Source organism: Equus quagga, chromosome 6 (genome assembly GCF_021613505.1).
Source record: "Equus quagga isolate Etosha38 chromosome 6, UCLA_HA_Equagga_1.0, whole genome shotgun sequence".
Classification (NCBI taxonomy): domain Eukaryota; kingdom Metazoa; phylum Chordata; class Mammalia; order Perissodactyla; family Equidae; genus Equus; species Equus quagga.
The window spans coordinates 130,868,419-130,885,121 of record NC_060272.1 but is presented as its reverse complement, the minus strand read 5'-3'; the positions used below and the strand labels follow the sequence as shown (position 1 = coordinate 130,885,121).

Genomic DNA, 16,703 nt, shown 5'->3' with positions numbered 1-16,703 from the left:
ATTGTATCACAATGTAATTTATAATTACTGAAAGGTAGTATCATAGGGAATTTGGACATCTTTTCTCAGGAATTATCAAAAAATTTTTTAAGTTTTCTGAGATGTTACAAAGTAATGGTGATTGAAAGGTGAGTACTCTAAAATGCAAATCCTAAAATTCCTTGTAAAGCTTAGAATAATACCTTCTCAACTTTTCCCCCTCTTGCCCATTTTTTAAAAAAAGACAGAAGTAGGAAACAGTTCAGCCTTCTGTGCTCTGCCAGGGTCACACAGGGTGTCCACTGATTAATGTGGTTCTTACTTCCCTTGAACTTACTAATATTTTTAAGGCTTTAGATCTATTCTATCATTGCTTCTCATAGAATTACTCTTTATTGCTTCTCTCTTTGTCTTAACTCTATTTAATTTGTAAGCTTCTTTAAGGCAAAAATGGGTTCCTTGGGTCTCTTAAGATACTACCTTGGAACAGGGTGCAGCATAAGCCCTGCTTGTTGAATCAGTTGTCAGTTCAGCACTGTTTGTTTTTACAGAAGATGAACACCTGCTGTGTGCTCTGCCCCGTCTGAATATTAATGTCTGAGGAAGTCTGATTTTATACAGTGTTTCAGAGTTATGAGACATTTAAAGTTGCTAAGAATTATAGCAGTCTTTAAATAGCATTTTTGTTAGTTTCTCATATTCTCTCTTTAGATCAACATTTATCAGCCTTTACAAACCCATGCCCTGCTTTGAAAACATAAAAAGAGCCTACCTTTCATTAATCTCATTTGAGGTTTCAAAAAGTTTTGTCCTGGGGCTGGCCCGGTGGACCAGTGGTTAAGTTCACACGTTCCGCTTCTCAGCACCGGTTCAGATCCCGGGTGTGGACATGGCACTGCTTGGCAAAAGCCATGCTGTGGTAGGTGTCCCACGTATAAAGTAGAGGAAGATGGGCATGGATGTTCGCTCAGGGCCAGTCTTCCTCAGCAAAAAGAGAAGGATTGGCAGTAGTTAGCTCAGGGCTAATCTTCCTCAAAAAAAAAAAATTTTGTCCTGTGTGCCTTAAAAGTGCATTAAAACAATACGCATGAATCTCATAATAATTATGTTGAATGAAAGAAGCCAGACAGAAAAGATTGCATATTTTTTTATCCCACTTAAAATTCTAAAACACTAAAATACACCCTTATCTATAGTGACAGAAAGCACCTTAGTGGTTGCCTGGGGAGAAGGTGAGTGGTGGGAGGGATTGATCACACAGGGACAGGAGCAAACTTTTGGAGTAATACTTGAGTTGGTGATGGTTGTATGAGAGTATGTGTATGACAAAACTCATTCAGTTTGAATATTTGCAGTTATTGTATGTGTTACACCTCAGTAAAATTATTTTTATAGAAACAACAAGGAACCCTATGACTTAATAAAAAAAGAAATATAAATTACTAATGTGAAGTACTAAAACCATGAAAATATAAATTACTGACGTGAAGTACTAAAACCATGAAAATATAAATTACTGATGTGAAGTACTAAAGCCATCTGTCTTTGGGGAAAGAAGGCATCAATTATTTTGCCTTTTCAAACTTCCCTACTGCTTTCTGGCGTTAAGCTGACATTGGTGGTTTTACTGGTGCTCTCACGTTTCATAATAGCGTGGTGAGACTGGGACTTCAACCCTGCTCTTACCTGGCTTCCCTGTGTTGTTCCCCTGATGTGAGATCGTTGTTGTGGGCTTATCCGTCTGGAATCACCTTCACCTAAAGAAAATTACTTGTCCTGATCACTTGTATGTTTCTTTTTTCCTTTAGACCACGTTTTGGGTAAACCATAATGAGAGTACTGGTGACTAAAAATTGTCAGGTATTTGTTACATTTTTGGTTTGCTATTATATAGAATAAAATTAAAATATTTTTTTCATCCTTTCCATACAGCTTTCTGAAACAAAGGTCTTCACTGCCTCGTCTGTTCCAGTGGAGAATCCTGTCACACCTGGGCCAAGGTAAACACGTTTGCCACCTTTTGTTTGCTATTCAAAGCGTAATTGAAATTTCTTGCCTCAGGAAAAGTGTTTGGTTCTTGCATGTCTTTCTATTCTTTACCCTTTTCTTGAATCTGTTTCTATTTTTTCTCTTTTCTGTCTAAGACTTTATTTTATCCCTAACCTACCTGCTGAGCTGGCAGAGCCTCCATCATTTCCTAATTGACTGGATCCACTGATGAATTCAGATAGCAATTATGTTGGTGATTTGTTACCATTTGTGGCGGAGATTATGTTAAACCTGTTTTTTTTTTTTTTGAGGAAGGTTAGCCCTGAGCTAACTACTGCCAACCCTCGTCTTTTTTTTGCTAAGGAAGACTGGCCCTGAGCTAACATCCATGCCCATATTCCCCTACTTTATATGTGGGACGCCTACCACAGCATGGCTTTTGCCAAGCTGTGCCATGTCCGCACCTGGGATCTGAACCGGTGAACCCCGGGCCGCGGAGAAGTGGAATGTGTGAACTTAACCACTGTACCACCAGGCCGGCCCCTGTTAAACCTATTTAATGGTTGTTCTTTTTTTACTTTTGTAAACATTGTTTTTTGACAGATGAACTCAGTACAAAATATCCTGTGGTTTCGTCATATGATGCCATTTATTTAGATTTTGTTTCATATGAGCTCTACTAGTTTTTATCTACTAGTCTCATAGATCACAGAAAAGGAAGGAGCTTTTGAGGGTAAAAGAAACATTGTTAAAATGTGTACAAAACTGAATTATTGAAAAGCATTTATTTACATCCTAGTTATCACAATAGCTCTAAAAACCTTTGATTATGGTTTCAAAATGCAGTCATCTAAAAGGATAAAAGCCTTGATAGATATGACACCTGAGAATTGAAGGCAATTTTGAACCTAGCATGCTCAATCTTGTGCTAAATGAGATGGTTATAAGACTCCATTATGAGAAATAAAAACTATCAAAGGTTTTATGTCTTGCAGTATATTGTTTTGTGAATTGCTCAGAATTTCTTGTTAATAGGATACAACTTCTTCATTGTATGGAGTACTCAATGAATTTGATAGAATCATTTTCTTTTTATTTTTAAATATTAAGTGGACTTTTCTAGTAGTTATTTTTCAGAAGACAGCGCTGTAGTATTTTTCATGCATAAGTCTTATCAAGCTTTTGTAATAGAACTTGCTCTGTTTTTTGTAGTAGTCAACTTTTGAGATGGGTCATTTCTAATATGACTACCCTGGATTTGTATCCCTGGAGTAGGGATATCATGAGCTAGAACATTACCTCAGGATCTGAAATCTTAGTGTGGGACTGGAGCCTGGTTATGGGAAAGTGAGAATGGTAGAGCGCAAGGAGAGGAGCTCAGACCTGGCAACTGCGCTCTGTATCAGGAGTGAATCTTGACTTATTTGATCTCCCAACATCTGCCTCACTGGCCTGGTGAGAGTATGAGTTAGGAGAGCTGACTGGGAGCTGGCCTTTGAAACTCTTTCGTGAAGCACGTTGGCGTGTTGGGTAATGCTGTGCCTCGCAGGTCGTGTAGAGAAGTGTTAAGCAGCTCACCCACATGTCAGGTAGTGTCTGTCTGGAGGACCGTTTCTTCCTCGTGCTTTCAGGTTTTCAGGCCATGATTTGCAAATTGGATTATCTGTCTTTCTTGGGGACATTACCAGAGTTCTAATTAACAGAGTCTTTGTTAATATTTTGTGCCTTTTTTCCCTGAATATTTAAGAGAGAAAATTATATGAGATTCATATAAACCTAAGTATATTATGTGGTGGAATGCAGAACTTACAGTAAATGGGGAACTGCTTGAATGGTCAAGTAAGGCTGTTGTCCTCATTCCCCAAAAATAAGAATTCACTCCCCTTTAGGAAAGTTTGAGAGACACTGGTTCCAAATAATAAATGGGGCAAAATATTCTAAAGGAAATGAGCCAGACTTCAGAAAATTGCTTGTTTGCTCAGTTCCTCCAGGTTTTCACATCAGTTGTCATTGTGCCATTTCTGTGGAAATACACACCTTTTCCTTTCCCTTCTCTGCATAGCCCTGCTTCAGTCTTTGTGGCTTCACATATGCTTTTTTTGGTGATTGTTGCCCTCCTATTGGCTCCTTAAACTCCAGTTTCCAAAGGTGTTCCTCACTTACATAGAATTGACTTTATATTGCTTCACTTCTCAAATTCATTTGCTGGTAAGATTTGCTTATGACTCGCTCCTCATTTGCCTTTTGTCTGCTTAGCATTGACCTGGTCGCCTTGCTCCAGAAGCCTGTTCCTCCCAGTGAAGCCTCAGAAGTCAGCTCCTTTGAAACTTCCCAACAGCAGGGCTTTGGCCAAGCCCTTGTCTTCACAAATTCTCAGCACAACAGTCAGATGGCACCAGGGACGGGCAGCTCCACTGCTGTCAACTCCTATTCTCCTCAGAGTCTGGTAACTCGCTTTTATTTCAGTACGGGGTTTTAAGGAATGTGCCCATGAGCAAATGTATTCTAGAATGACACATGCCTTATAATTTTCTAAATAGAAAATTTCTACAGTAGATCTCAGTCCAGAAGACAATGATGTGGTAATTTCCAAGCACATATCTGATGATTCCGTGTGGAATTCAACTACTCTGAGTTTTCTGGACGAAGATAAAAATATTTCTTTATGATTGGTTGAAGTCTTTTCCGTCATAATCACTCAGTCAGGCTTCCTTCTTATAATGAACTTTTTTTCTTGGATTTTGTTTCAAAGTCTGTCTCTATACTTAAAATGTTAAAATTTTCATTTCTTTTCCAATTAAATGCAAATGTTGGTCAGTATTGGCTTGCTAAAATCATGCAAAAACAGTTCTTTCCAAGTCTGCCTAGGTGCTTACATTTTTTGCATTTTTATTTGTTTTGTTGTTCCGTAAAATTAGTGTACTTTTTCTTAAAATGTCACACAGTGTAGTAGAGGTCTTTAAAATTTGGATGTATTTTCACTGAAACTGTCATTTGCTGCTGCATCTGCAACTCTGACATCCCATGAGAATTAAGCTCCCCATCAGAAAGAACTTCAGGAACTCTTAGTGAAGAATGTGAAGATAGGCTGATGGCAGTAGAAGCTTAGACCTTAGATGAAAGAATGGAGCTGTGGAACGGGGACCTGAAGCCGCTGCCTAACTGCAGGCACTTCTGAGTGGGCAGTGGGGACTTCGGAAGGACCGTAAACATAGATCGACAGCTTTCACTAGTGACAGTTATTTTGGTTCATTCTTTGTTGTGTGTTACTTGAAATCTACAGTTGAGAAACAGAATTTCTTATAAATATAATACAATTTTTTCCCCTACCTGACTCAAAATCATTTACCTGTACTCTAATAAAATGGAGAGTCGAATAAGCACATTTTTCCTTGCTGTGTTCTACTCTGCACAGTCATATCATGTCAAGTATAACTGGCTTGGGCATTTGTCAGTTTTAGTGTCATTGATGATCATATATGGGAGTATATCAGTGCTGTAAGTGGGACAGCCCAAGGCATGGTGCCATCTCTGTTTTGGGAGGGGCTAATGATACCCCTGCCTTTTTATTGAACCATCCGTGTCCTTTCCTCCTCTGCCTTTCCATCGCTGTTGGTACACTGATGTAATGTCCTTGCTGACTTGCTGGAATCTCGCCCAGGCCACTGAGAGGATAGGTAGGACGTGAGATGTTTTTTTTTTACAGTGACGTTCAGGTGTGTTGCTTTTGTTATGAACAACACCTTGAGAAACTGGAATATGAATTATTCATTTAGCATATTAGAGCCATGGTTCTCAACCCTACTGTACTTTTATAATCAATGGGGAACTATAGTAAATAACATAATAGTGATGATAATAATAAGAAAATAATGCCAAAGTCTATACAAGGCCAAATAAGTAAGAATCTTTGGGATTGGGGTTAGAATAATTTTAATTGTCCTAGCACTCGTGTGTGTTTGTGTATATGTGAGTGCATGCACACATGTGCATGTGTACCGATACACTCATTTTTTAAAGTGCCCCTATTGATTGAAATGTAGAGGTGGGATTGAGGAGCCCTGTGCTAAATGTTACCTGGGGCAAGGCGGTAGTAGTTGTCTTGGTGATTTCACTGTGTTGTAACGTACACGGAAAGTGCCTTTGGTACAATTAGGTGATGCAGGATAGAGATTATGTAGGAAAAGAGAGGAAGAAGAGAAGCATCATCCAAGGAGCCTGCATTGAACACGAGGGCTTGAGCTAGGTTTTGGTGGATGCATAGTGACATAAGAACGTTGGTGGGCAGTGTGAGCAAAGATGCTGGAGTCGTGATTAGTAAGGTCAGCACAGTTGTTCTGATAGGAGTGGATTCGATGAGTGACATGGGACAGCTGCCCACAACCTAAAGTTTTGCTCACAGTGGAGAATTTGGATTTCCTAGGACAATGGAGATACTCCATGCCTTTGGATATTGATAACAGAAATAATTATTTCAACTTTCTGGATCTGGCCTCTTAGGGAATGCAAATCATTTCTGTTTTTGACCTTTTAGATGGTTTTGAAAAGTTATTTTTGACAAAGAACTTATCTTTTCAGAAATATGAATGATCTTGATATGTAAAAATGCAGTTGATCTGTATATTGTGTACTCTGGTCATAAGCCTTCATTCTCTTTGGATCTTGATGTCTGACCTGACAGGATGGATAGGGGAGGTATGACATTCTTTTGTATACTTATTTATATTTGAGGATATCTGGTTTCTTAGTCATCTAAACAGCTTGAAATAAACACCGCAGCGTCCAGGGCATCTGCTAAGTACACAGATAGCTCCTGTGTAATTCGTGTCTGAGTGTGGAACACTGATGTTTTAAGAAGTGCTGTGACCTGCATTTGATCTTGCAGGGTGACCTCATGGCTGATCTCTGATCTCTTCTGTGACCAAACCTATTCTAATCATTAAAGATGATTACTGTTCCACACATTAAGAAAATACTGTATTTATGTTTTTCAAGTGTGTATTTGTCATGTAATTCCTGCGATACCCCTTATTTTAAAAAACTATTTTGATTGTAAACTTGTGACATCAATTTTTTAAAAAAAATCAATTTCTTACAATTCAGGGAAACTATTCCCCTTCCTTTTAATCTCTTATCAGAATCAAGAAGTATTATTGGGTTTATTTAGTCAGATCTTGTTGCATAGTAATATTTTTATGTAGCATTTACTCAGATAAGTCTAACTAATTCAGATATTCTAGGCTATAGTTTTTAAAATCTTTGTGAAAATACTTGGACTGTTTAAAAGCCTAGGGTAGAAATACTGTATTGCTGAGGATTTCTGCTTTTCTTTCCCTTCAAAGTCATCCGTCCTTGGTTCAGGATTTGGAGAGCTTGCACCTTCAAAAATGGCAAACATCACCAGCTCCCAGGTCTTGGACCAGCTGAAAGCTCCAAGTTTGGGCCAGTTTACCACTACCCCAAGTTCACAGCAGAACAGTACCGGTCCCCCCACAACCACTGCTTCTTGGGACCTCAAGCCCTCAGCATCCCAGTCCTCAGTCCTCAGTCATTTTGGTAAGTGTACCTTCTCTGTGCTGTTGCCCCTGGTGAGGACGTGCTGAACCCTAGCAGACGTGTTGACTGGGGACACTAATGTGGACTCTGTTCACAGATGCTGCTCTTTAGTGGAACTTCTGTGGAGCTTCTGAATTAAATCAGTCAGTTTTGTATTGTATAAATACCTGCATTTACTTGTTGTTATTATTAGTACCTACCTTGAAGAGATGTGCAAAAGCATGGTAAAGGCATGCAGATACAAGGAGACAACACTTTGAGTAAATGCCTGGACAGAAGTTTCTGAGCTCTAGTAGAATAGGGTGGTGACACAAGGTGGACTGATGGACAGCATTTTAAATCACACCCTCTGTATTGCTTTCTCATTCTAACATTTGCATGCATCCACCATGATTTGGTCCAGCCCCACTGTCTGTGGTTTGTAATTTAAAGCCACCATGTCTAAGTTGGGCGTTTTCTAAACTATACTCCCATTGACATTGTGACACTAAAACCACCATTCGCCACCAGTACACACATGCCACCCTATATTATCCATAATCCATATCAGGGCATTACTTTAACCAGAGGGTTGGCTGTCTGGACTGGTTTATGTTGAGGGCATGTGGAGACAGGGAGGCTCTTTTCTCTGCTGAACGAAATGGCTTACTGTTTTGGAATTATCTGAGACTACTCCCAGTTTGAAGTGATGTCTCCCAAGGAGAGTCATTAGAGACTCAGTGCCCAGGGTTTTTACTGGGGGGCTGTTTATGTAGGTACCCTCTGCCTAGTACGTAGCAACATTCCTTATTCTTAGAAGGAAGGCAGGTGTTCAGCATAAACCACATTGTACAGACAGTCTGGGCACAGAGAGTCACTCTTATCAGTTGGAGTGTTGGCACCATTTGCCTAGAACAAAATTCCATGTTCCCAGACACCAGCCTGGAGCCAATCTTGCAAGCCAGCGTTTCTTATGGAAGCTGTAGGCCTTCTGTGTTAACTTCTTTTTGTACACTTACTAATGAGTGATAGGAGTTTTTCGATTTGAGCATGCTGTTCTCATATTCCTTGTAAAGCCTGTTTTTTTTGGTACATGCCTCTCATCAAGTCCGAAAATAGATTCATCTAAGATGGAAATATATTGAGTCATGAGCTGGCAAAGCTTCGATTAGGTTTGCTGCCTGTTTTTGTAAAGGCAGTTTTATTGGACCCACAGCCATGGCCCTTCATTGACGTTCTGTCTGTGACTGCTTTCAGTGTACAGGGCAGAGCTGGGTAGTTGCTAACAGGTGGCCTTCAAAGCCTAAAATATTTGCTATCTGGCCCTTTGCAGGAAAAGATTGCCAGCCTCTCTCTTATATGACAGAGGTAGCGTTTCACAACGGTGGTGAAAGTGCGGTTTATTCCTATTGGATATCTGACTGGAAAATGAAGTTGGATTCCTAACTCCCACTCTACAGCAAAATGCCAAAAGGGTCAACTATTTAAACGTAAATAGTGAATTTAGAACAATAATAGAGAAAAACATAGGAAGATTTTGATATACTCTGTGTGAGGTGGACCTTTCTACGTATGACAGGAAGCACCATAACCAAATCAAAAGGCGGACAAACTATGAAAAAATATTTGAAAACCATATTACAGGCAAAGCGCCAAGTTCCTTCATATAAAAAGAGTAGCTAAAAATCCAGGAGACCAACAATGAAGTAAAAAAATTCAACGATCAGAGAGGTTGGATGGTGTTCATGGGCAAAGGGCACCTCAGTGTGTGAAACGAGGCTTCCCCTGTCTTGTATCATTTTTATTTGCATCCTTTATGCCGCTTACCACCCATCAAACTAGGAAGGATAAAAGTTTAGTATTAGAGTATTGTTAAAAAGTGTTTGTTTTATCTATGCATAGGAAATTTGAAGTGTTTGTCAAAATTTAAAGCATAGTTACTCTTTGAACCAGCAACTCTGTCCTAGCAACTAATCCTGCAGGTGTACTTGCGCTTGAACAAAGTGTCTCCATAAAAATACACTTAATGCAGCGTTGTTTTACATAGCAAGGAACTGGAAGACCTGTAAGTCCGTTAGCGTAGTACTGATTTTAGAAAAACGATACCTCTGTAGACTGGGTTACTGTGTAGCCATAAAAATGAAGTAGCCCTTCATACATTAATGTGGAACAGTCTCTGAAACTGAATGGTTTGTGGGGAAGCAAGATAGATACACACACACACACACACACACACACGCACGCGTGCACAGGCCATGTATGTGTCTGTATATTGAAATAGTATCTCTGAAGATATTCCAGAAACTTGGGTACAGTGCCTGCCTCTGTGGAGTGGATCTGGGGATAGGTGTGGAAGGATGATTTGTAGTTTTCATGTACATTTTCATAACTTTTGGGTTTTGTAATGTCATTTATGTTAGTGAAAAAACAATAAAGTAATTTTCAAAAGTTTAGTACAAAATCCATAAAGCATACAAAAATATAATTCTGTTAGCTAAAGGCCAGATGCATGCTGTCCTTCCCTGCTCCCCACCCCATGTGCTTTAGCACAAACTGTATCTCCTCTCTGCACAGGAGGTTATGTGCAAACCTACTCGGGCATCCTTTTCCGTTTCTCATATACCACTTATTACGCATCACACACACACATACCTCTTATGGGACTCGGCTGGAAGATGGTTGGGAGGAACTGGTGGTGACTGTAACCCTTCGCGCTCAGTGATGGTGGAAGAGAGAGCTCTAAGCCCGTGCTCCTAAATAATTGATTGTTGCTTGCTTTCTTCCCCTTCTCCCCTGTTGCACATTTCATAGACTTCAAATCTCAGCCTGAACCATCCCCAGTTCTTAGCCAGCTGAGCCAGCGACAGCAGCACCAGACTCAGGCAGTCGCTGTTCCTCCTCCTGGGTTGGAGTCCTTTCCTTCCCAGGTGAAACTCCGAGAGTCCGCCCCCAGAGACAGTACCTCCACTGTGAACAAACTTTTGCAGCTTCCTAGCATGACTGTTGAAAACCTTGCTGTGTCTGCTCACCAACCACAGCCTAAACACATCAAACTCCCTAAGCGGCGGATTCCTCCAGCTTCTAAGGTGGGTTTTCTGTTGCAAAGTCACAGTCTCAAAGGTGGATGTATTTTAACATTTGGCTTAAGTGTTGGCTTAGTAAGTCTCATAAGTTGTGATGTGCTGTTTTTCGAGCACATAGTTTACTGCTGTGTGAGCAATCGGCCGTTTCTGAGTGATTGGGTTAACGGGAGAGGGAGTGGGTGTGTGCTGAGCGGCAGACTTAACTGAGTGACTGGATCTGGCTCAGAGAGTCTGCTGGTCTTGTGTATTCAGCTGGGCCCTTAGTAGATAGAGGATGAGTGCTTCTGTGACCAGATAATGCTTTCCTCAAAGGCCCAGTCTCCTCCTTCACTCATCCACGTCCCCCACCCCTGGGCTCCCCACTGCTCCAAGAAGCAGTTGGTGGCACTGACCAGATGTCTGTTAACTTTTGAGTTTTCTTGGCTCTTTTCCTTTCTCTCTTTTAAAAATCCTATTGCTTTTTCCTTGCTTTTGACCTCTTGCTCTCTGTTCCTCAGGCCTGCCACGAGTTCCCTGGAAACCTGTCCCCGTTGGGCTCTGCGATAGACCTTTGGGATTTGGAATCCCTGCCCTCTGTTGCTGACGTGATTGCTTTGCTTTTCAGATCCCAGCTTCTGCAGTGGAAATGCCTGGGTCAGCAGATGTCACAGGATTAAATGTTCAGTTTGGTGCCCTGGAATTTGGATCAGAACCATCTCTCTCTGAATTTGGATCAGCTGCAAGCAGTGACAATAGTAACCAGATTCCCATCAGCTTGTATTCGAAGTCTTTAAGGTATACAACTTCCCACTTCTCTGGTTTTGACTGAATTAGAGCCCAAGAAACCACCTGATGGGACAATACACCCTGTGGTAGTGGGTCTGTGCAGCCATCACTGTATCTGGTTGCAGAACTTTCTTTCATCACCCTAAAAAGAAACGCTGTGCCTGTTAGCAGTCACTCCCCATTTCCCCTCCCTCATCCCCTGGCACTGATCCTCTGTCTCTGGATTTACCTCTTCTGGATGTTCATTAACTGGAATCGTGCAACCTGTGGCCTTTTGTCTCTGGCTCCTTTCACTCAGCATTGTGTTTTCGAGGTTCATCCACATTGTAGCGTGTGTCCATTGTGTTTCCGAACGGTGGTTTGTTGTGCAGATAGAATCGTGTTCTTCATCCATTCATTAGTTGATAGACATTTAGGTTGTCTCCCCTTTTTGGCTGTTGTGCATCTACTGCTATGAACATTCAGTTACAAAGTTTTGTATGCTTCCACTTCTTTTGGATATACACCTAGGAACTGCTGGGTTGTAGGGTGACTTTCTGTTTAAGCATATGAGGAACCATCAGACCTTGTCCACAGTGGCGGCAGCATTTTGATTCCTACCAGTAATCTGTGAGGGATGCAATTTCTGCACATCTTTGCCAACACTTATTTTTCTTCAGTGGAATATTTTATAGAGAATCCCCGATTTTACATTTTATTTTATTAATTTTTCTGCTTTCCAGAGCCAAAGCCTGATCTTTGCTTGGGTTCCCTTTCTAAAGATGGTCTCAGACATCTGGAGTCCTTAAAGATTCTTAAGGATTCTTAAAGATGTCCCCCTGCCTGTCAATCAAATTAGGTGTATCTGATTTTGTTGGTGGGGGCGATGGTTTTGAATCATATTTGCATCATTAATACATTTAAAGAATGCAGTAGTATAAATTTGTAATTACAGACATGTGTGTTTAGTTTAGACTATGACAAAGTGATGAAATAGTTTTACTTCTTGAAGCCATGTAGAGTGCCCCAGTGTTACGTCTGACACCTGTTCTTCTCTGTAGTGATTCTCTGAATACCTCTTCACCGATGACCAGTGCAGTACAGAACTCCACCTACACAACTTCAGTCACCACCTCCTCCAGTCTGACCAGCTCAACGCTGAGCTCCGCCAGCCCAGTGACAGCATCTTCCTCCTATGACCAGAGTTCTGTGCATAACAGGACCACATACCAAAGGCCTGGGAGCCCCACGGAGGCAGCCCCAGGAACTATCACGGTGAGTGGTCTTACAGATTCCTTCTTGTGGAAAATCCTCTTTGGAGCTCAATGTGATGTGTAGTTCGGGAAATTAAGCTTTGTGGATGAGATTTTCTTGTAGAAATTGGCTAACCTTTGGAGTAGAATCCTTGTAGTTTGCTCAATTTGCTAATAGTGGGCATCTCATTTGAAGCCTGGGTTTCAAGTCCCCACACCCGGAGTTTGTGGTTGGAGGCCGAAGCTTTGTGTAAGGGTGCGCCTGAGATTGTTCAGAGTGGTGTGGATGGGGTAGGAGGGACTGGAGTCTTATCTGTTAGATTTTAGTTTCTTGTAAGGCAAAAATGTTCGAGCATTACTAGTGAGAGCTACTTTGAAGTGTGTATGAGAACATGAAAATAATAAAAACAGTTGAATTGGCTTGGCAGAAATTTGGGTACATTTTTTTTTATTAAATTTCTTTCTGAGATTCTCAGGAGATATTTGTACATCTCAGCTGAAAAGTTTTTTTCTCTCTTCCTTTTATTTTCCATCTTTTATGTAAGATGTTTTCCTCAAGTGTTTGGTGATTCCAGGCCACCTACTTGACACTAGAAGGTTAACTGAGGGCTCTGGCTTAAGGGGGTAGGTTGTTGAATGTGGGCTTTGATGTGAGACCGCTCAGGCAGGCTGTTTCTTTGGGGTGGGGAACTCCTCTGTCAGCCTCTTTGGGCCTTTTCTTTTCTTTTTTTTTTTGAGGAAGATTAGCCCTGAGCTAACTACTGCCAATCCTCCTCTTTTTGCTGAGGAAGGCTGGCCCTGAGCTAACATCCATGCCCATCTTCCTCTACTTTATACATGGGATGCCTGCCACAGCATGGCTTTTGCCCAGTGGTGCCATGTCTGTACCCGGGATCTGAACCGGCGAACCCTGGGCCGCTGAGAAGAGGAACGTGTGAACTGAACTGCTGCGCCACCGGGCTGGTGCCCCTCTTTGGGCCTTTTCCGTTGAGCGTTTTTAGGTTCTCCCTGGACTGTTCTTCCAGTCTTCCCTGCAGGGCCTTTGCTTGTGTGTCAGTGTCTTAATGGCCTAGTGGGAAGAGAAGGCTGTGTTGGAATATTCGTTTTGTCTACACTGACTTGATCATCTGTTTTTACAGTAACCCCTGACCGTGTGTTACCCTCTTAGTGATGTGTAGAGCCTGTGGGAGAAGGTGGGAAGGGGTCTCCACCCTGCCGTGTAGAGTGTGGGGCGGGGGTGCCTGGTTCTGTGCAGCCTTTAAGCAAGTCCTGCTACGTTTAGCCCTGCCTCCACTCCACTTGCACGGTTATCTTGTCTAGATAAGTACTGAGTTGCTTGGCACGGCGCTTTGCTGTAAGTTGCGTCGTGTTCTGGTTTTCCCTACTGCTGGCCTAGGGTTTGGCTTTACCAGGTCGGCTATGGCAGTTACCATTCTGTATATGCTTTCTAGTGTACAAAATTTTGTTGCTATCGTTTTTTTCACCTGTGTTTGTCTTTCTAGGTTTACATATTTTTAAAAAAGCCCCATAGTCTTGATCTGTCATCTTTAACAAGAAGTTTATTCTTGTGTTTTCCAATATGGTAACCGCTAGAAACATGTAGTAGTTTACTTACATTAAATAGACAATTAGAAGTTCAGTTCCTCGGATGCACTAACCACATTTTAAATGCTCGATATTTACATATGGTTAGTGGCTACAGTCTAGGACTGTGCACATAGAGAATATTTCCATTATTGCAGAAGGTTCTCTTGGGCAGTGTGGTCTGTCGTTTCTAGAACATCAATCAGACTGTACCGTCAGCCCTGAATCTCTGTCATCTCTGCACCTTCGCATCCCAGCTCTGACTCTGCCTCTGGTCCTGCTCATCCACATCTCTGCTTGGCTCCTTCCTTGCTCAGCTGGTCAAATGAAAACTCCGGCAGATTTCTCGTCTTGCTGACCGTTTCATACTTCTCTTTAGTTTTCTACTTTTGTTCCCACTGTCTTCTGTGTAGAATTTCTGCCACCCCAAAGGACGTGGCTTCTGTGTTGTGTCAGTAGGTTCATTGTTTGTGTTTTAAAAGTGATTTTCAAGGTCGAATGAAATATTCCTAAGGTCTGTTCTCGTTTTCTATTCTTGCGTCTGGTGTCGTTTTGAGAAGACTTTGTATGTCAGGCTTTGTGCTGTTCAGGAGGCACATGCTCGATGCCGGGTGTGTATGCTGAGTGAGCCATGACCTGGTTTAGAGGGAGGCGGAAGAACAGGACCTGGATTGCTCCCACCCATCTGCGTCTATTGTTGGATAAATACTGAGTGAAATGAAATACTATGTGGAATCGTGTGATACTGTTCATCCACTCTCTGAGCCTCGTAAGCTCCATTGCCAGTCACTCTATGCCATGGCTCCCCCGCTCAGTCTGGACGCAAAAGGTTTCCTTGTGAGGGCACCTCCTGTGTGTAGGCTCCAGTGAAGTGCCTTGGGGTTGTCTCAAACCACTTGTTTTCAGATTCTGCTCTTTTTGGGACTACCACGCTGTCCTAACACACTCTTTGCCCACATACTTGAGAAAAATCACATTTAAAGTAACATCTGTTTTTCTCTGAGAACCATTTTGCTAATAATATAAAACATGATAATTCCTTGTATGAAAGTTATCTTGGTTATAATTTGGAAACATTTTCTTTCTTACATGATTGGTACTCTGGAGACAGAATGTGCGTGAGACAGAAAGGCTTGTGGTGATTTTGATACAGTGAGAGTTCTAAGCCCGTTGTACTGCTTAATACGTTTTAGGACTTTCATTGCTTCTTGTGATTCGGGTCTTATGCTGTATCCTTGTAACTTCTCTAAAAACCCTATCTGGTTTTCAGAAATGTCAGCTACTTGGGATTTATTAAGAATTTTTATATTGCTTCTCCTTTTATTAAAAAACAAAATAAAACAGATCATTGTCCCTTGATTAATCTGTACTTCATATGTTTGTGGCTAAATCCCCATAGAAAGTCATCTGGGTTTTCATTTGATTTTGTGGATTGACTTACGTTCTTTTCTCTTCTTTGTAGAATGGACATGGTGGTGGTCGGAGTCAGCAGACTGTAGACAGTAAGTATGGAAGCTACCTCTTCTTGTCATCGCTGGTGGGAACCAACCAGAAAAAGAGCATAACTTACGATGTTCCGGGAAAACAATAGGCCAGGGGCTAATTCTGCAAAAATAGTCCTTTTACCTTTTTTCCAATAGCTACTTCTGATCCATCATTGGCATCATTTCTTTGGCAGGGTTCAGCTAGAGCTTCCACGTGACCAGGTTGTAGCTGGCAGGGTTAGTAGAAATGGCATAGCCGCAGCAAGGAGCAATGGTCTCATAGTGTTCTGCCCTAGTCACACTGCACCCCGAGTGTAGACTGCAGTATGGATTTGAAGGTACTTTGCTCAGAGGCGCAGGTTCCAAGATGGTTACAGGGCTCTCACTCCAATAATGTGAAGGACTTTTAGAGCAAAAATGAGTGTGCTAGTTCAGGAAAGACATGCTCATTTCCTTCAGGGTCTGACGGACGCATGTGAGGAAGAGGGATAAAATTTTGCTCACTGTAAACACTTGAAAGGAAGTGAGGGGACCCCGCCCCCCAACTCGTACAGCACAGTGGTCACTGAGATGGTGCAGGTGAATCTTCAGTGGTAGTTTCCTTCCTTTGTTCTTGGCTGGCTCATCTGTGATTGTTGATGGTTTCCGTTTACCATTCAGCAAAGTAAATGAGGATCCGCTATTAGGGTGTGGAAGCCAGAAAGACTCCTTTTTCATTTAGGAGTTTCTGGAGGGTGGACATGGGGTTTAACCAGACCAGGAGTGGGCTCAGTTGGAGCTGAAATGACATGTGATTTGCTGGAGTTGGTTTTGGTTTCGCTGGGCTGCCAGAGCTTTTTGGAGATAGTTGGTAGCTCTGAGAACGTTGGCTGTTAGAAGAAGTTCTCATCCCACTAGCTTTGGTGGCAGGCTTCTTTTGTCTAGACGTGGGGTCCAGCATAAATAGAGGTATGCTAGGTTACTGGAGATTTAAAATGAGATATGGAATGTCTGGAAAACAATGTGCATTTTAGATAGGTTTTTATCTCCCATACTCTCTTCTCCACCCATTT

General features: G+C 41.7%; 1 protein-coding gene and 1 non-coding gene across 3 annotated transcripts in view; both read left to right on the top strand.

The window, feature by feature from the left end:
- UBAP2 (ubiquitin associated protein 2) overlaps positions 1-16,703 on the top strand; it is a 118,583-nt gene that overhangs the window by 89,399 nt on the left and 12,481 nt on the right. For both annotated transcript variants that reach the window (XM_046664225.1, XM_046664226.1), the window contains 7 exons: positions 1,912-1,979; positions 4,225-4,414; positions 7,311-7,524; positions 10,315-10,589; positions 11,191-11,360; positions 12,392-12,605; positions 15,630-15,669. In XM_046664225.1, coding sequence (XP_046520181.1) covers positions 1,912-1,979; positions 4,225-4,414; positions 7,311-7,524; positions 10,315-10,589; positions 11,191-11,360; positions 12,392-12,605; positions 15,630-15,669 — 1,171 coding nt within the window. The remainder of the gene's footprint in view (positions 1-1,911; positions 1,980-4,224; positions 4,415-7,310; positions 7,525-10,314; positions 10,590-11,190; positions 11,361-12,391; positions 12,606-15,629; positions 15,670-16,703) is intronic.
- On the top strand, positions 4,531-4,613 carry LOC124241441 (small nucleolar RNA SNORD121A). The gene has a single exon (XR_006889218.1). It is a non-coding gene; the product is annotated as a small nucleolar RNA SNORD121A (small nucleolar RNA).